Raw genomic sequence first — 22,131 nt, 5'->3', positions numbered from 1 at the left:
TACCCCCTGTTCGGCACCCCCCCTGTTCGGCACCCAAAAATAACAACACTTTTATTTTTATCCTCCAACTTCTATTATAAATATCTCGATGAATCTGTCACTTTTGGATTTACTTTTTTCTGATTTTAATTCTCCATTTTCCAATGAAGCAATATACTGAAAAACAGCTTATATCTGCAATTAACGACGTCAATAATGGCAATCCAATTGCAAAAACCTCCCGAAAATGGGGAATACCTAGGTCTACACTTCAAAGTCGACTTAAAGGTTCTCAACCTTATAAAAAAGCACAAAGCCCTTTTCAAAGGCTTTCCACGGAACAGGAAAAGCATTTGGCTGATTGGGTACTTACCCAAACAGCTTTAGGGCTTCCGCCAACGCATCAAGAATTACGCTTTTTTGCCGAACGAATTCTTCAAGCCGCCGGAGAGACAAAAGGCCTTGGAAAACGTTGGATAACTCGTTTTTTGGCTCGTTATCCAATCCTTAAAACCCAAAGGCCCCGTCGAATAGATAACGCCCGGGTTAATGGCGCTACTACGGAGGTAATTAAATCTTGGTGGCTTTATATTACGAACCCGGTTATTAACGCTATTAAACCGGAAAACCGTTGGAATATGGACGAAACCGGTATAATGGAAGGCAAAGGATCTAATGGCCTAGTATTAGGGCTTAACGGGATCCGGCCGTTGCAACGAAAAGAGCCCGGAACGCGTGGTTGGACGACTATAATCGAATGTATATCGGCTACGGGCGTTGCCCTCCCTCCCCTCGTTATATTTAAGGGAAAAAACGTACAACAACAATGGTTTCCCACGGATTTAAGCCCTTTCGATAATTGGCAATTTCATGCAACCGAAAACGGGTGGACAAATAACCAAACGGCTATCGAATGGTTAAAAAAGGTGTTTATTCCGTATACCCAACCTTTAACCCCTGAAAAGCGGTTATTAGTTTTGGATGGCCATGGATCACATATAACGGACGAATTTATGCTTCTTTGCTTGCAAAATAATATTCAACTCCTATATTTACCCCCTCATTCGTCACACGTTCTTCAACCATTGGATCTATCGGTTTTTGGGCCGTTAAAAGAAGCTTATCGACGTCAACTTGGATTTGTTAGCCAATTTTGCTGTTCAACAGTTATTGGAAAACGAAATTTCCTACTTTGTTATCGAAAGGCCAGATTAAAAGCATTTATAGCAAAAACCATTCAATCTGGTTGGCGTACAACGGGGTTATGGCCGGTAAACTTGGTTAAACCACTTTTAAGCCCTTTTTTGTTAGAAAATAGCAACGCCAACGTTATAAAAGATAAAAACAACGGTTTGCAAAGGGATAAAACACCGGAAAGCCCAGCCCAAAAAATTAACGACCCGTCTTTACTTATTTGGAAAACCCCTAAAACGACCCGAGATATCCGACTTCAACTGCAAAAACTTTCCCAATCCAACAAAACCAACGCTACTTCACGTCTTTTATTTGCAAAAGTCCAAAAAAGCTTCGAAGCCAAAGATACCCTTTTGGCTAGCGCCCAGCAAAAAATCAGCTTATTGGAAGCACAACTGGAGGCAATACGGCCGGTTAAAAGGAGGAGGGTGGTTCCGGATCCAAACGAGCTTTTGGTTAACAAACAGAACATTATTGGATTGCAGGAAAATGATATAGAAAATTTGGAACCTTTAGCTGATGAAGAAGAGGTTAATGAACCGGAGAAGCGTGAAAACGATTGTATTTTTGTCCGTTGATAATTTTATATTTAAATCAGTTTATAAAAGTAGGCATTTCGTTGTTAGATTTTCAGGGTGCCGAACAGGGGGGGGGTGCCGAACAGGGGGTACGCAACGTTACTCGTGGTTTCCCCCACTTGAATATACTACATCGGCCTTCAGCTTACCATAATGCACCTATACTATTGGCTCTTTCAAATATTGGATAACGAATTTACGCAACTAGTACTTTCATACCCACCTGCCCTTTACTACTGGTATAAATACGGGACGTGATAAATGAACCGATCGCCGACAGTTGAATTATATCGCCCATCGCGGACGAGTAAGCCGTAAAATAAATCGTCAATCCGAGAAAGTCACTATTAGTTCCGAGGAGTCTTCAACGTCGTTCACCGGATTTCAAAGACAGATGCTAATCGCAATATAATAAGGTTTAACCCGTTCACAAGCAAAAGAAATCAAATATCCATGGGTCCGTAGTGACACAATATATAAAAAGTTCAACTGCATTGACACGAAAGTTAATAAGGCTTTACACTTTTTACAAATTGGAGTTGAAACTTAGATTCGCGGACCCGGGGCGAAAAATAACAAAAGTAACTTTCAGAGTATAACTTAATATAGCGAGGGTGTTCACTGCTATTATTGTGGGAGTTAAAGTTCAATGTAAGTCGATGAGGGGAACACTTTAACTGTTAATAGGCCTTTCGTAGATCGATCGATCAATGCAACGTTGTTACGGGTAAAAGTAGTATTATTGATAGGCCTTTCGTAGATCGATCGATCAACTAAATGTTGTTACGGGTAAAAGGTAATATATTCTTGTCTAACGACTGTTTTATCTAGGTTCGAGCTTCTAATCGTCTTTCCTACTTATACCCGTAGTATGGCACCGGATTCGTCACGTGCAAGTCACGTGGGGTCGCACGTGAGTCATCGATTTGATTTAATAAATCGAACGCGTTCCTCTCTGTTCCAACAAATATATTAATTATATATTTATTCCACCATTTTACTTCAATGCGAGTTCCTAAACGTTCTTTGCTAAGCAATATTCTGTCGCGCGGGGAGAGGGAAGAGGCAACTATTACAAGGGAAATAAATGACATTTTGCGGTATATAATGGGAGTGTCGTGCTTATAGTCCATATTTGGCTGGGAGATAGAAATATAATTCATATTTCCCCATTGTTTCAAGTGTCATGTGCTCCTCTATAGCAGGGTAACTTAAGCTCCCGGATATCGGCAAAATGGCAGCACAAAAGAGGTGATCTTTAATTTGGCCACCTCCTCTGGGTGAAATTGCCCCATTTCGATGAAGCCTTTGCTGTGGATGCAATTTAACAAGCCGTAATTAGAGCGCACGTCGTCCATGTTTGCAAGCAGTGCAGACACGAGTTGAACCTTATCCTTCTCCGGCAAAAGAAAATGTACTCTAATATACTATTATAAAAAGGTATTATTAAAGGTGGTGAGACGTCATAGGTTGATCTTTACCAGGAGGTTTTATGTGCGTAATTCCATTCCCCGGACATACCTCTCTCAATTACTGGTATCGCAATCCTTGATCGAACTCGATTATATTTACAACGAAAATTACCCCCGAATATGTTAGTATATTATCTCAGCCCTTCAACTTCACTGCCGGCTTGCATTGCGAATAAGTTGTTATTATTCGGTCACCAAAACAAACTCGTTTAAACACAATTTCGACATAGCGGTCGATCTTAGATAGATGTTACACTTCGGGCCTGGCATCATCCGTAGGAATCGTCGTTTACCCTATCTACTCCCACCGACACCATGTGGGCTTTGTTCGAAGAGGTGGTTCAGTCGCTGCCAAATGCGCCCGCCGTACAGTTCGAGACGTCCGCGCCCTGGAGCTATGAAGAGCTGCATAAATCAGCCTCAAAGTTTGCTGAGCAGCTTCAGCGCGTGGTAAAATCTGGCCAACATGTTGCTGTCATGCTCGAACGCTCGCCAGCGCAAGTTGCTTCTATTTTAGCAATCGCCAAGATCGGCGCGGTCTACGTGCCTGTTGACCACAACCTCCCGCGAACAAGGGTCCATAGCATTGTTGCGAGCGTCGAGGATTGCGTCATTCTTTGCGACACAAACGGAAACGCCATCTTAGAGGAGAAGATGCCTCGTCTTCTCGTCACTGGGGAGGGAAGGAATCTCGCTATTCAGCCTTATCATCTGGCCTCCAATGCGCAAGCAACTTGTGTGGACCCTTCCGAGGACGACGTCGCCGCCGTTCTATTCACTTCGGGTAGCACAGGCAATGCAAAAGGAGTCCAGCTCACACACCGCAACCTGATTCTCCCAGCACGCTTTTTGGCCGAGCGGGAGAAGATTGGCCCGTCGAGCCGTGTCTTTCAATTCGCACGGTCATCTTTCGACGTGCACCTTATTGATATTATGTGTGCGCTTCTGCACGGTGGTCTACTCTTGCAAGTTTCCCAAGACAAGCTTATGACCGACACCGCTGGTTGGATGCGCCGCTTAGAGGTCAACACAGCCCACCTCACACCCAGCACAATCTCCATGTTGGACCCAGAGCAGTTGCCTGCTCTCCAGTACCTGGTCACCTGTGGCGAACCCGTCACTCGCGGTATTATAGACCGTTTTGCCAGCCGCGTGGTTTTGACGAACCTTTATGGGCCCTGTGAGGCGTCATCCGTGGTTGCAAAAACACTGCGCCCGGGAGATGACGTGAGTGTCATCGGGAGGCCGTCTCCCCACGCGTCAGTGATGGTGATCACGCCCGGCGGATACGCTGCCGCAGAGGGGACGACTGGAGAGATTGTGGTCAAAGGTGGCAGCGTCTTCAAGGGCTATTCCAACCGGGACGTACACCCCTGTTTTCTCGACGCCGTGTTGTTCCCTGGGATGCAGAGAGTTTCTGGCCCTTGGTATTGTACGGGGGACTATGGATACGTGGAACCATCATCGGGTAATGTGCACCTCGTTGGGCGTATGGATGATCAGGTCAAGGTCAACGGTCAGCGTGTGGAGCTCGGTGACATCGAAGCCGTCGTGTCACAGTACGTAGGCCGTTGCACTGTCCTGGCCCATTCTGTGGGTGGTCGAAGGCGCCTGTTCGCGGTCGTTTCCCGCAAGCGGGACTTGAGTCCTCCGGAGGAAGACGTTAGGCGGGATTTTGACGGTGCGGCACTTGAGAAAGTCGTCTTTAACGCCTGCAGCAAGTGTTTGCCGCCTTACATGATCCCGAGGACAATTGCTGTGCAGGCGATACCGCAATCCCCCAGCGGCAAGATTGACGCCAAAAAGATCCGGTCTTTTATAGAGTCGCTGCATCAGGGAGACGCACACTTTTTCAGGTCTGCCCACGACAGCAGTCTTCCCCTCCATCAGCGTATCACGGCGCTGGTGAGCGAAAGGCTCCAGCAGCATGTCCCGCGCGGCGATAGCCTTTTAGAATGGGGCTTCACCTCTGTCGACGCCACCGCTCTCATCAAATCGGCCTTGGATATATCCGGCCGCGAGATTCGATTTCGAGACTTTATGGCTGACCCTTCGATAGACGGTATTTGCCGACTCATCGAGTCGGCTGAAACAAGAGAAAAGGGAGTATCCAGAGCAGCACAGGTACACACTGCCATGGAGAATTTTGTGTGTGAATCATGGTATCGACCTACGCTTGCCCAGGAGAGCCTCTTTCGCGCATCTCAGATGTGCGGTCACCACGCATATATTTGCTCCTTTGCATTCGAGATTCTCTCTCCGATCGATGTGGGCCGTTTGATACGTTCGGTCGAGAGCGTATACGGGCGACATGATGCCTTTAATACTTCATTTTCAGACGAACACGTACCTACAGGGGCGGAGGACCCTTGTATCATGGCCCGTGTCCGAAATCGAGACTTCTGGGCCCGGAGTCGCTCTAGAACCGTATCATACCGAGAGGTTGAGCATCTCATGACCGCAACCCAGAAAAAAAGCGTTGCCGACCTGCTTCTGGCCGCGTTCCAGGCCGATCATCCGCAGGAAAAGTCATTGGATTTGGCAGTCGATCCCCCAGCTTGGATGACCCTTTACGCTGCCGACGAAAAAGGCAGCAGCTGGTTGGCTGTGTTTAAATTCCATCATCTCGTTATTGACCTACACTCCTTCCAGCGGTTCTGGTCGGATGTCATTACAGCATACCGCCAGGGCCCTGAGGACTTCGCTCGCGCTACGCCAACACCGCCTCTTTCGTTTCGTCATTTCGCCGAAATGTATCGGGCGCAGGTTCTTGCGCGTCGAGATCGAGATATGGAGTGGTGGACCGAGAGGGCGCGTAATTTTGCCCCTGAACCTATCCTACAGCATGCTGACCATGGCGATGATGACAAGAGTTCCGGGGAAGACTACGCAGCATCCATGCTTTGGCAACCAATGTCAACCCAGATCGTTGCTCAGTTCCTCAGCAATCGTCCGGCTGGCACAACAGCTTTCGGGCGATGGCTGGGGCTGTGTCAGATATTCATGTATCGGCTCACCGGCGCAGCGCGTTTCCTGATGGGTGTGCCCGGCTCAGTCCGCACCGAGCAGCCAAGGTTTTCTGACGTTGTTGGCTACGGCATCACCCTCGGCGTTTTGCCCGTATCCATCCCTGCCGAGGACCATGTACGGGTCGCCGATTTTTTAAACGCAGCAGCACGCGATTATTGGGACTGCCATGAGCACGACCAAGCGATCGAGGATGTTGTTCGTTGCTTTCCTGCAAGGCCATCAGCGTATTCGCGCGTGTCACCGGAGCCGGCAAAGATCAACTTCCAGTTCGCGTACGAGGACGGCGCCAGGCTTCAAGGCCGGCAAGAAATCGAGCATGGATGCTCGGGCAGTGATGGACCGGCCATCGTGTACAAACCGCTGGATGTTCCGCCTCCCAATAGCCACTACGCCCTTGTGATCCACGTCGATGACTCGGCTGTGTCACCACGTGTGGGTTTTCACTACCAGACAAGATCCTTCGACGAAAGGGGTCTCCACTCCATTGTCGCGCTTTTTGAAGACACTCTGGCGGCCGTCACAAAGGGCGGCAACGATCTGCGCATCCGAGACCTACGGCCAGACCGACCACTTTACCCTGTTACCTACGCCGCGAATCCTACAAGTGTACATCAAGTAGACGCGTCTCCCAGTTTGAGCCTGGGTACATCTCCATCACAGCCGTCACAGCCGTCACAGCCGTCACAGCCGTCACAGCCGTCGCTGATGCAGATTCTGAAGGAATGCTGGGCGGATATTCTTGGCGGCAGTCCCAACAGCCTGCAAGATGACCGCTCTTTTTTCAGGTCGGGCGGTGATAGCATTTCTGTCATTAGGTTTTGTTCAAAGGCCAGGGCCAAGGGCGTTGTCGGATGTACGGTTGGTAAAGTCTACGCCTCGCCGACTCTGGCGCAGATGGCCAAGGCGTTTCGACTAAAGGAGGCCCTAACCACAGCCCTGCCGATGCCTCAATTATGCCTTGGGCCGCAGGAGAGCTTGCAGGAGGGGCCTGTACAAGGAAGAAGCCTTGTTGGCTCTCAGTTACCCACAGCAATAAGTGCTGCTGCCAAAGTATTTCCGCTACTCAACATGTCCTCGGTAGGCGGTGCACTTGAGGCGGCCGGTATTGCCCACAGTGATGTAGAGGCTGTGTACCCCGCAACGCCCATGCAATCTGCCATGATCTGGCACATGAGGTCGACCCCGGGCACATATGTAGTCCAGCACATCCTCCGGATTGAAGGTTCAGTCAACTGTGGGCGCCTCGAAAAAGCCTGGGAGAGGGTGGTCGCCGCCCATCCTGCTTTGCGCACCGTGTTTGTCGAGTCCCCCAAGGCAACCGGTGACACGCCTTACTTCGGAATCGAACTCAAACAAGGCAAAGACAGTGTAGTATGCACAACACTACAACACCCGCTTGTCGCGGCGGAGATGGAGGATTTTCTCCTGAAAGATCGTCAATCTGGATTCCCCGTGGCGTCCAAAACAGCTTGTCGACTTGTGCTGGTCAGACAAAGTGGCGCGGTGGACGGGAACTACACGATGATCTTGACGATGAACCATGCCTCGATCGACGGCTGGAGCGTTGGTAAAATTCTTGCGGACCTACAGGATGCATATGAGGGCATAAAGATTCGGGACGGCTCTTCTTTTTCACCAAACGTTGCGCACATGTTTGGCGCCGACCAAACTCAGGCCCGAGTATTCTGGCAGTCATACCTGAGTAACGCGTTAGTACCAAAGCCGGGCTCTGGCTTCTCAGACGAATACGGTTCCGAATCGCAGCCGGTTATTCAGGTGGCTCGGATCACACCCGAAAATTCCATCGGTGCTAATTCTCTTCGTCTCGCTGCATCAGCGTTAAATACCACACCCTTCACGCTCGTCCAATGTGCGTTCTCCATGGCTATAAGCTGCAGAGCCCCTACCCCAGCCACATGTTCAACAAAGACGAAGGTGATGTTTTGGACGACGATAAGTGGGCGCGGGTATCGAGAAGGCGACGCAGAAGCAGTTGGCAATTTCATCAATACGATCCCCTGCGTTGTTCACCAACCAGGCCACGATGCCGAGTTGCGGCTCGCTGACTGGCTGCGGCAGGAGCAAGATGCCTTCGGAGGCGCTGTCACGCACAGTCACTTTCCAGTTTCGGAAACTATGAGCTTCCTGGACCCAGGCGATGCAACCGTGAATGCTCTTCTCGTGTTTTCGAACCAAAGTGGACTTGACTCGGCCTCAGCCAGAAGAAGCCTGCGCATAAGCCATGCCGGGGGTCATGATTATTCCAACGTGGCTTACACTGTCGTTGTCACGCCAACCAAGGACAAAGTTGAATTCCTCGCCAAATATGACGCGAGACTAGTCAGCGAAGGCGAGGCCATGAAGATACTTGCGCGTACGGCGGCACTTGTCAACTCCATGGTATCCATGGCGGAGTCCAGTCACAACGGTGCGCTCCCGTCGGTGTGTCGTCTCGCCCATCCGGAACTGGATCACCCGGCCAAACACCACGTGCAAAGCCAGGTGCGGTCGTTCAAGGATTTTATGGCTCAAGCGTCGTGTTCAAAAGATACGCTTGTTTCGCTTTTCAAAAATGCAGTCAAATCACACCCGTCTGCTGCGGCCATTGAGAGTGCCTCCTTCTCCATGACTTATGCGGAACTGGACCGTGCTTCCGACCGCGTTGCGGTGCACATGCTGACAGAGATGGACCTCAGGCGAGGTCTTGTGGCCCTGTTCTTCCCTCGCTCCGTGTTCATGATCATTGCCATGTTGGGAACCCTTAAAGCCGGTCTTGCATACTGCCCGATTGAGTGGGAAGCCCCGCCGGCCCGCGTGGCCCGTCTGCTGCGGCAGCTCAACGTCTCGACCATTGTCAGCAACAACCACGGCTTCGAAATGCTCTCGTCGCTGGACGCCGTGATTGAGGCTATCAACGTTGACCGTATCATGGCTCTGGGCATTCATCCTCCAACGGCACGTCCAAAAACCGCTCTCCCGCCTATTATATCGCCTGATTCAACTTGTTATGTCATGCTGACCTCGGGCTCGACGGGAACACCCAAGCCCGCCATCCTAACGCATCGTGCCGTCACCAGCGCTGTGCAGCAGGCCGTCAAGGCCTATGCACTGGGGCCTTCATCACGCGTCTTGTTGTGTGCAAACTATATATTTGACGCCTCGGCGACTGATATTTATGGGTCTCTTATAACCGGAGCGACGCTGGTGCTACGGTCAGATAATGAGCTCCGAACCGACTTGGCAGCCACGGTGTTGGCCTACCGCATTAACTGGCTGCACGTCACGCCCACGGTGTTCAAGTTTATGAGCCCGTCCGCGGCATATGGGCTTCGGACCGTCGTTCTCGGCGGCGAGATGTTGCATCGCAGCCTAGTCAGGTCGTTGACGGCGCACGTTCCTCTTGTCATTGGCGCCTACGGCCCCACCGAGACAGCTATCCAGGTTCTCGTATCCCCCGTTGCAGGCGCTCGAGGAGGAGATGATGACGATGTGGTGGTATACGATGCACTCCCGGGGAATTTGGTTGTGCTGGCTGACCAGCGAGGCGAGCTTTGTTACATCAACGAGCCGGGAGAGATTCTTGTCGCCGGCGTTCAGGTCTTTGCCGGTTACGAAGGAGAGGTTGCCAGCGCATCCCAGGAGTACTTCATCGAGCTGCGAGACTTTCCAGGCCTCAAGTTCTATCGTACGGGGGACTTGGCTCGCTGGTTGCCCGACATGCGCATCCAGATCCTAGGAAGGCGGGATGCCCAGCTCAAGGTGGCTGGGATGCGCATCCACCCTGCCGAGATTGAAACCGTGCTCGAGTCGCACCCGGATGTGTTGAGGGCTTCTGTCGCTTCCTGCAGTGGGAGACTGTGTGCCATGGTGCAAGCCAAAGACTGTGCATCACCAAGCCTCGAGGGACGGGATCTCGCCGCCTTTTGCAGGACAATTCTCCCTGGGCGTTTAGTGCCTTCGTTCATTTCATCTGTGGATAGGTTGCCGGTTCTGCCCAGCCAAAAGATAGACCGGGCCAAAGTGTTGGCCATGATTGAGCAGCATTTGGCTCAAGATGGCGCGTCGGCGGACTCCAGACACCTCTCCAGGGCAGAAGCTGCCCTGTGGAGTCTTGTTCTCCAAGTAACAAGCGCGTCTTCCGGCGCTTCGGTCCCCGACCCAAACACGGCCCTCAGCGATCACGGAGTTGATTCTCTGGGCTTCATACAGCTGCGTGGGATACTTGCCCGGGATTTCGGAGTAGTGGCAAGCTACTCGGAGCTCAGGAAAAAGGGAACCATCCGTGCCATAGCTGCCCTTATCCCGAGTGACAGGATCCCTCAAGAAAAGTCAACAAGGACGCGGCAAACACCAGCTGACATGCAGGTTCTGGCCCACAACGAAGACCGTCAAAAGGCCAAGAGAGTGGGCAGTTTCCCAGCCCTCCCAAGCCAGCGCACAGCGTGGGTTGCCCAGCAGAGCTTGCGTGACAGCCGCTACAATGTGCAACGGGTCGCCGAGATCCGAAACTTCCATGGCTCACGCGTACTGGACGGACTTATGAAGGTCGTGTCGGCCGTGGACCTGTTCCGCACTGTTTTCAAGTTTGATGCAAAGCATTGCTGCCTGCAGCAGGTGCTGCTGCCACAGCCCAACGTTAGCGTCGAATATACAGTGATTCGCGAGGGTGAGGACCCCATGAGCATAATCAGGGAAACCATAAGCAGCGACACCTTCGTCTTCGACCTGGAAAAGGGCCCCATGGCCAAGTGGAAGGTCTTCGAGGCGCCGGAGAACGGTACTCCAAGAGTGTTTCTGTACAGCAACATTCATCACATCCTCGTGGATGCGCACACAACACATCAGCTCGGCCAACTTTTGGGCCAAGCCATGCAAGACCAACCATTGCGCCTGCCTACCACTCACGCTGTGGATCTCGCGCTCGAGCTCCAGAAGAGGGAGGTTCAGCAAGCAAAGGACATGGATCGGTGGAAGTTCACGTTGCGCGGCGCGCGCAAATTCGAAAGTGTATTTTGTTCAACGACGCCAAAGTCCTGTCATAACAAGTCTTTCGGATCCGTGCTACGTACCGTATCATTACCGACCATGGGTCAAAAAGGGTTAATGGAACCCTTTTTAGCCACCTTTCTCCTCCTCATACATCACTATACAGGGTCAGACGATGTCACCATTACTACCCCGGTGTCCTCGCGTGGATCGGTGCCGGAATTCAGCACCGTCCTCGGTAACCTTACCAACGCCGTGTTTTTACGCAGCCAGATATTTGCGACGGATACGGTGGAGTCTTTTGCCAGACGCGTTTGTGCGGCCATTGAATTTGCCATTGAGGCAAATCAACCCCTGGAAGCTGTAGCGTCAGCCTGCGGACTAGTATTGAGGGACCATTCGGTGCAATTTGTGTTGCATGACGAGCGTCGCACTCGCTGCGATGGATACGTGACCGACATCTCAGTCGAGACGCTGCAGTCATTCACGCAATCGTCAAAGCCCAAGGTTAATCTAGCCTGGCACGTCTTCGTCCGTGACGAAACTTCCTTCGAGCTGCTCATCGAGTACGAAACTACGCAACATAATCAAGCCTGGATACAGTCAGCCGCTGATGTGTACAAAACCCTGGTGGAGCGACTGGCAAGCGCTGAATTTGCACAGCATCACCCGAGCTCTGTGCTCGCAGAACTAAAGGAGTTGGTCGCCCTTGAACCCGAATCGTCCAGACACAGCACTCACTCGGATCAAGAGCCGCTGAGCGCTAGTTCTAGCTGGTCCAGCAACGACGGCCAAATCCAGACCCCAAGCCAATCTTGCATGTCTTGGCAATCAGTTAATCATGAGCATGACGACGACGACGATATAAGAAATAAGTGTTCTGACGAGACTCAGGTCCCACCAACCAGCCAAGCTGTAAAGAACGGGCATGATTTCGAGGTGTTGCTTACCAAAACCTTGCAGGAAACACTCGGCGCCCCGACCATTGACCCCGAGAAACCGTTCCATGAACTCGGCCTGGACTCTTTTGGCGCCATGGCGTTTATTTCAAACATATATGAGGTAGCACCAGAACTCGAGGTCAATATTGGGGATATAATGGAACATCAAACCATACAAAACCTAGCCCGATGGCTCGCAGGTTCAATGGACGAATCGGCCACCGAGGCCGGTGAAGATCAAAAGAACTCGCAACGAGTGCCTCATCAAGACGCTTGCCCCGACGACCAGCAGAGACAGATCGCTCCCGCAAGCCACATTCAGCGCCTATTTTACCTCCTGCAAGAGCAGCTGGGCGACACCACATATTCAGTGCCCGCGTTGTACCGCGTGCATGAAATCCCCATAGTCGCCGTGCTCGCAGCAGCCCAAGCCATTGCAAATACGCACGACGTTTTCCGCACCACCTTTGACGTTGAGGACGACGAGATTCTGCAGGTAGTGAACGCCAACCCCGATCACAAATATTCACTGTACGATTTCAGCAGTCGACCAGACCTTGCCGTGAGCATCCAAGAGATGCGTAGGATATGCCACCAAGACTGCGGTACCCTTTTCGACCTCACAACAGGGCCCCTCGTCCGCTTCCATGGCTTTCTGTTGCCTGACCGGTCGCAGTTCTTTTTCGTCAACTTCCACCACATCATTGTCGACGAGCAGTCCCTCGGTTGCTTTATCAAGCATGTCGAGGCCGTTGCCACGGGGCGCCAGTCTGTTCACGAGGCAATCCCCAAAGCTTCGTACCTGGACGTGACTAGGCGACAAAACAAACTGCTACAGGATCCCGCCCATTTAGCCAAAGCCACCGATTTTTGGCGCCGCGCACTGAGCGACGACAAAAGCCATGTCGCCTGGGGGGGTGTCGATACTAAAGATCCGTCTCTGTCCATCTTCCAGCCCGCCAAGTTTGTCAAGCGTGCCATGACTCTAGGCGGCGACTCGGCCGGCTGGGCGTACCCGCTTGGCGCCACGAGCTTCGGGGCTCACTTGTTTGCTCTGCAGCTGCTTTTGGCACTGCGAAAGGGCAATAGCACAAATACCATGCTTATCCCGGCAACCTGCCGCAACCCACGGTTCGGCGAGCAGGATATGTATGGTTCCTTTGTGAACACGCTGCCCGTACCACTGGAGCTCCATCATGACCAAGACCTACGCGAAAACTTGGCACGCTTCAACCGCACCCTGGGTGGCGTTCTCAGCTATGCCCATATTCCTAGTCAGATGATTATGGACATGTCTGGTCGCAAATTTGGGCAATTCGACATGATGTTCGTATATCACGAGTCATGTGCTCCGTCCGAAAGCAGTAGACGGACGGAGCCAAAACGGCGCCCTAAGCTTGAGAGGGCTATGGAGATGTTGCCTGCGTCGCCGCCCACGACGGCCAAGTTTCCTGTGACACTTAACCTAAACAAGGTGTTCAACTCGGAGGAATGCACGACATTGCTGCAGATATATGTCGAATACAACCCAGGTCTGGTAGATGAGGCAAGCGCTGCTTTGTTCTGTCGGCAGTTCGAGCGCCTGCTTGGGCTTCTGAACGGTAGGGACACGGCGGCCCTCTCAATCGGCAGTCTGTCAGCGGTGCTTGACGATGCGTCCTCGCCAGCGGTGCCCCCTCATTTCCACGGTCGGGTGGATACAGCGCTTGCAAGGGAGAATTTCATCGATGTGCAGATTCTCGAGCAGGCAGAGCGCACACCGGAAGCTCTGGCGGCGGTTTTCGAGAATGATGTGGCCAGGGCGACATACCGGGAACTCGCAGACATGGTGTACAACGCACGCCACATTATATCCTCTGCCAAGGGAGGAGGCATTGCACATTGCACGTCCCTGCGTGGCAAACGGATTGCAGTCGTGGGCGACGTTTCAATCGAACGGCTAGCCGTCCTGATTGCCGTTATGAGTCTGGGAGCAGCTTACATCCCTATCGACCTAGCAAACCCTCTCGACTGGAACAAGACAATTGTAAAAGATTGCGATCCATGCTGCATGGTATTCATGCCGGAAGAAGCAGGGTCCCAGCGGGAAGATTCCAGCGCCAACCTCTGGTCTTACATGGGAGAGTCTGTCCCCACATGTACCCGCGTCCGCATCCCAGCTGGGCTCCACGCTTATGGGCCTTTCAAGAATAGAAACATGTTGTTCCCGGTCCAGGATCGTTCCGACAACGACATAGCATACGTTCTTTACACCTCAGGCTCGACAGGCGTCCCCAAAGGCGTGCCAATCAAGCATGGCGGACTCAAGAATTCGGTCGCTGAACACCGGCGCTGTTGCATGTTTTCAACAGCAACCCGGCTTCTCGGAGTCGCCCCTTGGACCTTTGACGTCTCGGTGGTAGACATGTTCGGCCCGTTGAGCATCGGGGCGCAGCTTGTTTTGGGTCGTCGCGATTATATTCTTTCGGACCTCACCGGCGTGGTACAGTACCATTCCGTTTCCCATATCAGCACGACGCCGACCGTTGCATCTCTGCTCGACCCGGACGAGGTGCCCACTATCAAATCACTCGCATTAGGAGGCGAACCCATGACAAAAGCAACTCGTGACGCGTGGGCGCCTCGAATTATGCTGTTGAACGTCTACGGCCCGACCGAGGCGACGGTTGACGTTATCACGCGACGCTGCTACCCCGATACACCCATTTCCAATATCGGTCGCCCTCTGGCCAATGTACAAGCGTACATCCTGGACGATTCGGCGGAGTTGCAGCAGGTACCTGCGGGCGAGGTTGGACAACTCGCCCTGGGCGGCGTACAAGTGTCACCAGGCTATCTGCGGGATCCACCGGGCCGCCCGTGCCCTTTTATCCAGCACATAAAATATGGCCCGTTGTACCTAACGGGCGATCTTGCCAGCTTCGAACCAGACGGTACCATTGTATGCAAGGGGCGTATGGACAATATGATAAACCTGCGAGGGTTGCGCGTCGAGCTTGGAGCAGTGGAATCAGTCGCCGAGGAAGTGCTAGTCGGTCGGACAGGGGCTGGAAAATGTGTCACATCCAAGCTGCTCAAAAACGGCAGCGCCCAGGAGGTCCGGGTTGCCCTCTTCTGTGCTGCTGAGGATACCACAACTGCTGATGCCGATACAAGAATTAAGATCGGCACGGTTACGGCACGTCAAACTGTTACGGCCAAGCAGCAGGAGTTGATTTCCGAAATGAAAGCAGCTGTTCTCAAAAAGCTTCCCAAGTACTTCCTGCCCGACTATTGGGTGCCGGTCGACGGTTTCCCCCGGAACAAAAACCAAAAGCTAGACAGGAAACAAGTTCAGGCGTTCGTAAACGGCCTGAGCGATGTCCAATTGGAGGCATGGCATTTGGATAATTATGCCAGCGCGGGCCATCTGATGGAGCAGCAGGGAGGGGAAGCCACAATGGCAAAACCTCCTAGCCCCCAACCGTTGTCAGGGCGTACAATCGCATCAACATCAACATCACCACGATCAGCGTCCACCGATCTTGTGATCGCCGCCTTTGAGAAGATACTTGGCGCCGGGAAAGCGATCGATGCGGAAACTAACTTTTTTGCGGTCGGAGGCGATTCCATTTCGGTAATCCGCTTGTGCACAGCTTTGCGTGCAGCCGTCGTGGCGGCTGGCCTGGGCAAGATTACCCTGAGGGTACGCGATATCTATGCCGTGCCAACCCCGGAGGAGCTGGCCGGCATTATCGATAAACAAACGGGCAAAAATGTTGATTCGGGCGGTCGTCAAGTAAGTTGTTAATTCAAATAAATCTGTGTCGATAAGGTCGGACCAAAGATCAAAGTGTGGGAGAAGGGGGGGTGGGTTCGTGGTGCTGGGGAGAAAGTTATTCAGATTGCATTAATTGGTGGCAGCGGCCGGTTTAATTAAAATAGGGGTTCCAACAGTATCCAATCCGCGAGAGAGAGAAAAAAAGGGGAAAAAAAGAAGAAAAAAAGAAAAAAACAGGGACATTTTCAAACTAATTATCTTTTTTTACGGCTGGGCCTGGGAGCGTCGGCGATATTCAAGTTTGTTTGGGGGTTGAATCTTAGGCTAATACCAACAAATTACATTACACAGTTGAAAAAGCCGACACCGCCAGACACGTTTCCAATCACGCCCATCATGGATTATTTCTTACGCACTGGCCGAGCAAATATAAACTGGTTTAACCAGGGGCACGCCTTCCAGCTGGCGCCAGGCTTGACTTTTGATGACTTTCTCGCGGCGTGGCGGAGGGTGGTCAAGATGCACCCCATGTTGAGAATGAGGCTTGTAACACCACCAGGCCAAGATCCAAAAGCCCTTGCTAGGCTCTCCATCGCCGAAGCAGAAGACGCCAACGTCAAGATTTCCAGGCGGGTATTGGGCAGCTTGGCCGACCTTGAGAGTGAAACGCATATAATGCAGGGCAGCTTGGACATTGAGCACGGCCCTATTTCCGGCATAGTTGGCGAGTTTAGGGATGGCAGCCGTGTGTACTGTTCAGCCGTCGTCCATCATATGGCCATAGATGTTGTGTCTTGGCACATTGTATGCGAGGATATGGAAAACTTGCTGCGCAGACGCGAACCTGAGCCCGAAGTATCTTCCTTCAAGGACTGGGCCGAGGAGCTCTTCTCGCGCCGGCCCAGCCACCTGATAGAAAGTTGCGATATACGCAGCAGGACCGGTTTTAACCTTTTTGTGGAGGACACATCGTGTCTGGAAAAGAACACGCACGCGACCGGGTTCTTCCTCAACGTCAAAGCGCCTTTGCACGTCGTTCAAGCTGCAGAAAAGTATGGCGTTGACACGGTGGACCTGATTCTAGCTACCCTGGTGTGCGCATTTGGACGCTGGCGCGACATGGACGGCGTCCAGCTTGTGTTCGAGTCCCACGGCCGCGAACTCAGCCATGAAAAGCTGGATCTCGCTTCGACGGTGGGGTGGTTTACTTACATAATACCCATCTTGTTCCAGTTACCAGATCCGTCCTCGGTATCCATCCCCAAGTATTTTGCACATGTGCACGAGACGCGCGTCGGGTCCATGGCCCGAGCCGATTTTGCCGCGCCTATCCTCCCTGTCGGAGGCTGCAGCTCTCAAGAGCCTGAATGCCTGGCAGTGCTTAATTATCTTGGTCACAACACGAGTGGAAGTGCCGATAGGGCACTCCGACGCGCCAACGAGGTAAACATGGGTAGCTGGGAAGATCCGCTCAACAAACGTCCGTTCGTTTTCGAGTTTGAGAGCAGCATTGACGATGATTGTGTCAACCTCGGCGTCTTCTTCAGCCGGGCTATCCATACCGAGGCGGACATGCACAAACTGTTAAGCCTCTGGGACTCGACACTGCGTGAGTTCGCAACGGGCAGCTGGATAGTGGATGGCCTGTTGGACAAGGCAGCACAACCTCGGTGGATTCCTCAGGAACTAACGCCGCACCGGGATGCTCTCGAGGCGGCGCTGAGGAAGCACAAAATCCAACCCAGCCAAGTTGAGCGCCTTGTGCCAGCCACGGATATACAGGCAGCCATGGTCCTCGCGAGCCTGGGATCCCGCTCCTACATGCACAGTTACGACTACGATGTGGAGGTGCCGGATTCGAAGAAATTATGCGCTGCCTGGGCCGCCATTTTCAGGCGTCACTCCATCTTCCGCACCGTTTTCTTGCCGGTAGCACGAAGTGTTTCCGCTGCCCCCAACACAAACCTGCTGCAGGTGGTGCTCAAAGCGGACTCTGTAGCCGATGACCAAATCGTTGCCATGGGTCCTCCGCCTCCCAAGATGCGGGCAGCATACGGACAAATCCTCAGCAAGATTTTCCTCTACCAGGTCGACGGCAAAAAGCGGATCACCTGGTTCTGCCATCACGCATATATGGATTAATGGTTACGATTTATTGTTTTTAAGGATCTTGAAGCCTTCTACCGGGGATCCCTACCCATCACCTGTCCCGCCCCTCAGTTTGCCGACGTTGCCCAGCACCAGAGTTCAATGGCCGGGCAGGTAAGCCAGGAGGAGCACCTCGAATTTTGGACAAGGTATCTGAAAGATGTTGAAGACGGTGGTATACTCGTGGACCATTCCATTGACCCAGTCATGCAGAAGCAGCTGGCGGAAGACCGACACCAAAAAGTCCGGCTCGACTTGGACCTGCAGCGCCTCGTCACTGTTGCAGCTCAACGCAGAACCAGCGTGCTCAACATAGTTCGCGCATCATGGGCGCTGGTTCTGGCCGCGTACGGAAGCAGTCAGGATGTGGTGTTTGGCACGGTCTCGGCAGGAAGAGGCATCGACGTGCCGGGGGTAGACGTCGCCGGTGTGGTCGGGCCTCTACTTGGCACCTCCCTTCTGAGGGTCAAGGTGGATTGGACGGCAACAGTTGATGAATTTGTCGATGCTGTGACGGATACATGCATGGATGTAGCCGAGCATGAGCTAGGCTTGTCGCTTCGGAAGATTTTGGCGGCGGGAACGGCAGGTCGGAAGGGTTCAGGAGGAGCCCTGTTCAATACGTCCATTATGATGCCTGTTGTGGGGAAACCCCGTCTGGCAAACCAAGGCGAGGAGAAGCCCCGCGAGCAGGAATCGTTCAAGATGACGGCCCGAGATAGAGACGAGGTGACTGACATGCCCCTTATCGTGACGGTCGAGCCTGGCGTCAGCGTCCCCAAAACAACCGTCATCTCAGGTCGCATGCACGGCCGTGATTTTGACGACAAATACATCGGGCGCCTATTGCGCAGCCTTGGCTGTGTGTTGAGCTCATTTGCGACCGCTCTTGAGTACAACAGTACTGTAGCTCAAAAGATACCGGAACGGACTGCAATTCGACTGTGCGACATTGACCTACTCGACAAAGAGCACGCGACCCAGATCGAACAATATGCCACGGGGCCAGAATATCCCCCGGATGCCGAGTTGACCTGCTGGGATATTCTCGACATGCGAGCGCGCAAGTCTCCTCGCAGCGTCGCAATCGAGTTTCACACTGCCAAGGCAAAAGGAAAGGCGCGCACCATCACCTACAGCGCACTGCACGAGCTAGCCGAGAAGGGAGCAGCAGGACTGGCTCTGCAAACCTCGACCCTCGGCAAAACGCTGCATGGAGAGCGAGTAGCTCTTTATCTGGACAAGTCCATCGAAACGGTAGCCACCATCTTTGCTGCGCACCGTCTCTGCGCAACCTATGTCCCGCTTGACATCGAAAGCCCTCCATCGAGGATCCGCGACCTTGTCGGATCAATCCGCCCGGCCGCCGTGGTTTGTGAGCTCAAGGACAAGCAGCTGCTCTCGGGTCTGCTGGGTTCAGAAACGATAGTGGTGACAATCCAGGACATATTTGGGGGGACGGCCGGTGGTGCGGCGGGCAGCAAAGGTCGTTTGGAATCGACTCGACCCAAGCTTGACGAGGTTGCTGCTATTCTATTTACCTCGGGAAGCACAGGTTTGCCCAAGGGCGTTCTAATGCCGCATCGCCAAGCCGCAGGCTTCGGAGTCATGATGGCCTCGGCGCTACAGTACCGCACTTCTGATCGCGTCTTCGCCTTTGCTCGAATGCTCTTCGATGTGGCGCTCACCGACATCTTTGGGACATTCTACGCCGGAGCCACGCTGCTGTTGGCTCCGCATGCTGAGTGTGTGAGCCGTCTCCTGCCGCTCCTTCAAAGCACGCGTGCCACGTGCGTTTTCTGTACGCCCAGCGTCGCTGGGCTGTTGCCGGGACCGGACCGCACTCCGCTCCTCCGCTGCATGTGGATAGCTGGCGAAAGAGCGACAGAGGCCGTGATCAAAAAGTGGACCTGCCCTCGTCGTGACGGAACTAAGCAAGCCGTGCGTCTCGTTAACGGCTACGGTCCTACCGAGGGCGTAGTCATCACTTGGAAGCTGTGCAGACCGAATACCGATGGATCGTGTGTCGGGCGTCCTGCGATGGGCATGAAGGTGCGCATCCTGGACGAATATATGCGACCTGTGCCCATCGGCACCAAGGGGCTTATCTGGTGCTCGGGGCGTCAACTAAGCCTCGGCTATTTCGGGCGAAAAGATGCCACTGATGCCGTATTTCGTCCAGATCCGTGGAATGCCGGGAACGAGCTTATTTACAACACTGGTGATATCGGCGCTTACAATGCCGAGGGCGAATTGCTCTACTTTTCGCGGAATGATCGCCAGGTCAAAATCCATGGGCAACGGACCGAGCTTGGCGAGATCGAGAGCCTGCTCGGGTCAAATGATGAGCAAGTAGTTGTTATTCTCTTCAACAACGGCCAAGGGAACAACAACTCGCCGAGATTAATAGGCTTTCACGCCGCCAACAGTCCAGCTCGAGACCACACCGTGGATGGGGCCTGTGAAGTCAAAGAAGACACCAGCCCTATAGGGCAAGCTCGCACCCAAATGCTCCAAGCACGAGCCCGCGATAAACTTGCGCCGTTCATAGTGCCCAACATGCTCATCGCCATCACAGCTATGCCGCTAAATTCCAACGGCAAGGTTAACCAATCAAAGCTCAAGTCTTTCTATGCAGCACGCCAAGGGGCCAGTCCCTTGTCGGTCAATCTTCCTAGTCCTTCTACCATCGAGGCGCACAAACCTGGTTCGAAGGATTTGGAATATCCCACCCCGCCGAATGATGCTCTAGCGGACTGCCTCGTGCACTTTCGGTCACGTAAAAGCTCTGGGCCAACCCAGCAAAGAACCATCTATGGACTCTTCGCCGTCACAGGCCTATCAAGGCAATATCGCGCCATCGCTGAGAGACTAACTCCGGACTTCAACCTTGTTGGCGTCGACAACATATTCCGTGACCAGCCAAAGCACTACCCCTCCATCGCCGGAGCAATGGCTGCCGACCATGCAGCCGCCATTCTTCATCACCTTTACCCCGTGGACGGTGGGCCGTGGTGGAATAGTGTGACTGAGGCGCCCCATGCTTCTCACTCGCACTGGGAATCTGCGCCGGGTCTGGAGGACGGGAAGAACTCGATTGCATTCATGTCCACATTGTGGCGCTGGGCTAGCCCAGGAACCAACGGGGGACTAAGCTGTGGATGGACATGTACGGGGTGTTCGCCGGCTTTTCGAAGCTTTCTACTCGCACTAGGGACGTACACCGGGGCAGATGATGTCGTCGGCATGTTAGGCGGAAGAGACGCTATTTTAGCCGGAGAGGACGGATGCGCGCGTCGGTCTACCAAGAGGCCTTTTTGTGGATGCGGTAGGCTTAAGGTGCAAACCTTGTATTTACGTGGCAGGCTGGGTATCCAGCGACTAGGAGGGCTCTAGCTGGCCTGTCCGTTAGAGGGTCTGGTCCAACCCTGTGACTATAGTTTACTGTAGGAAATGCAAGGATGAGGACCGGCCACGGCGATTTCAAAGCCTACCATGACCGTTTCAACCACCAGGATGCAAACACCTCGTGTGCCTGGTGCTGGAAGCGGACCTCCCCTGAACACCCGGTGCACTGCCGCTTTTCGTGGGCGGTGTGGAGAAACTGGCCGTGGCCTGACAACGACCGGCCGGTCGGGCCGCCAGACCGCGCCCAACGCCGCAAATTCTTCCAGACAAGCCTCGGGCAACCGACAAGCTTTCAGGCGTTTTCGATAGCCACCAACTACTTCAGCGCCCGCCCCAGAGCGGCCCGCCAGCGCCCCGCGCGCCACGAACGCACTTTACGCCTAGGGACACCGATCGTAAACGACTCGAACTCTGACGAGGAATAGACTTACTGCCTTTTCACCCACACTTCACGGCACAAGCCGTCAGACGAACCCTCCGTGCACCTTAGGCACGGGGTCGCGTCAGTGAACTAACCCCCTAAGCAGGACCGGGCCCGAACCCGGTCAGGCACGATCCGCCTCTGCCCTCCTTGTTTTCCCCCTGTGTAAATAAAGAAGATAGAACGCGCGCCGAGATACCCCTCGGGAGGTTGC

General features: G+C 53.3%; 1 protein-coding gene across 1 annotated transcript; it reads left to right on the top strand.

Moving 5' to 3' along the window:
- Nucleotides 1-3,538: 3,538 nt before the first annotated feature.
- Nucleotides 3,539-21,921, top strand: MGG_14967 (tyrocidine synthetase 1; the record flags this gene model as incomplete). The annotated part of the gene is made up of 4 exons (XM_003719340.1): nt 3,539-15,958; nt 16,292-18,028; nt 18,107-21,416; nt 21,539-21,921. The coding sequence occupies 4 exons, from the start codon at nt 3,539-3,541 to the stop codon at nt 21,919-21,921; spliced, it is 17,850 nt and encodes a 5,949-aa protein (XP_003719388.1).
- Nucleotides 21,922-22,131: the final 210 nt, after the last annotated feature.

The sequence above is a fragment of the Pyricularia oryzae genome, chromosome 6 (assembly GCF_000002495.2).
Source record: "Pyricularia oryzae 70-15 chromosome 6, whole genome shotgun sequence".
Taxonomy (NCBI): Eukaryota; Fungi; Ascomycota; class Sordariomycetes; order Magnaporthales; family Pyriculariaceae; genus Pyricularia; species Pyricularia oryzae.
Note: the sequence above shows the minus strand (reverse complement) of the source record. Positions and strands in the feature narration are given on the sequence as shown.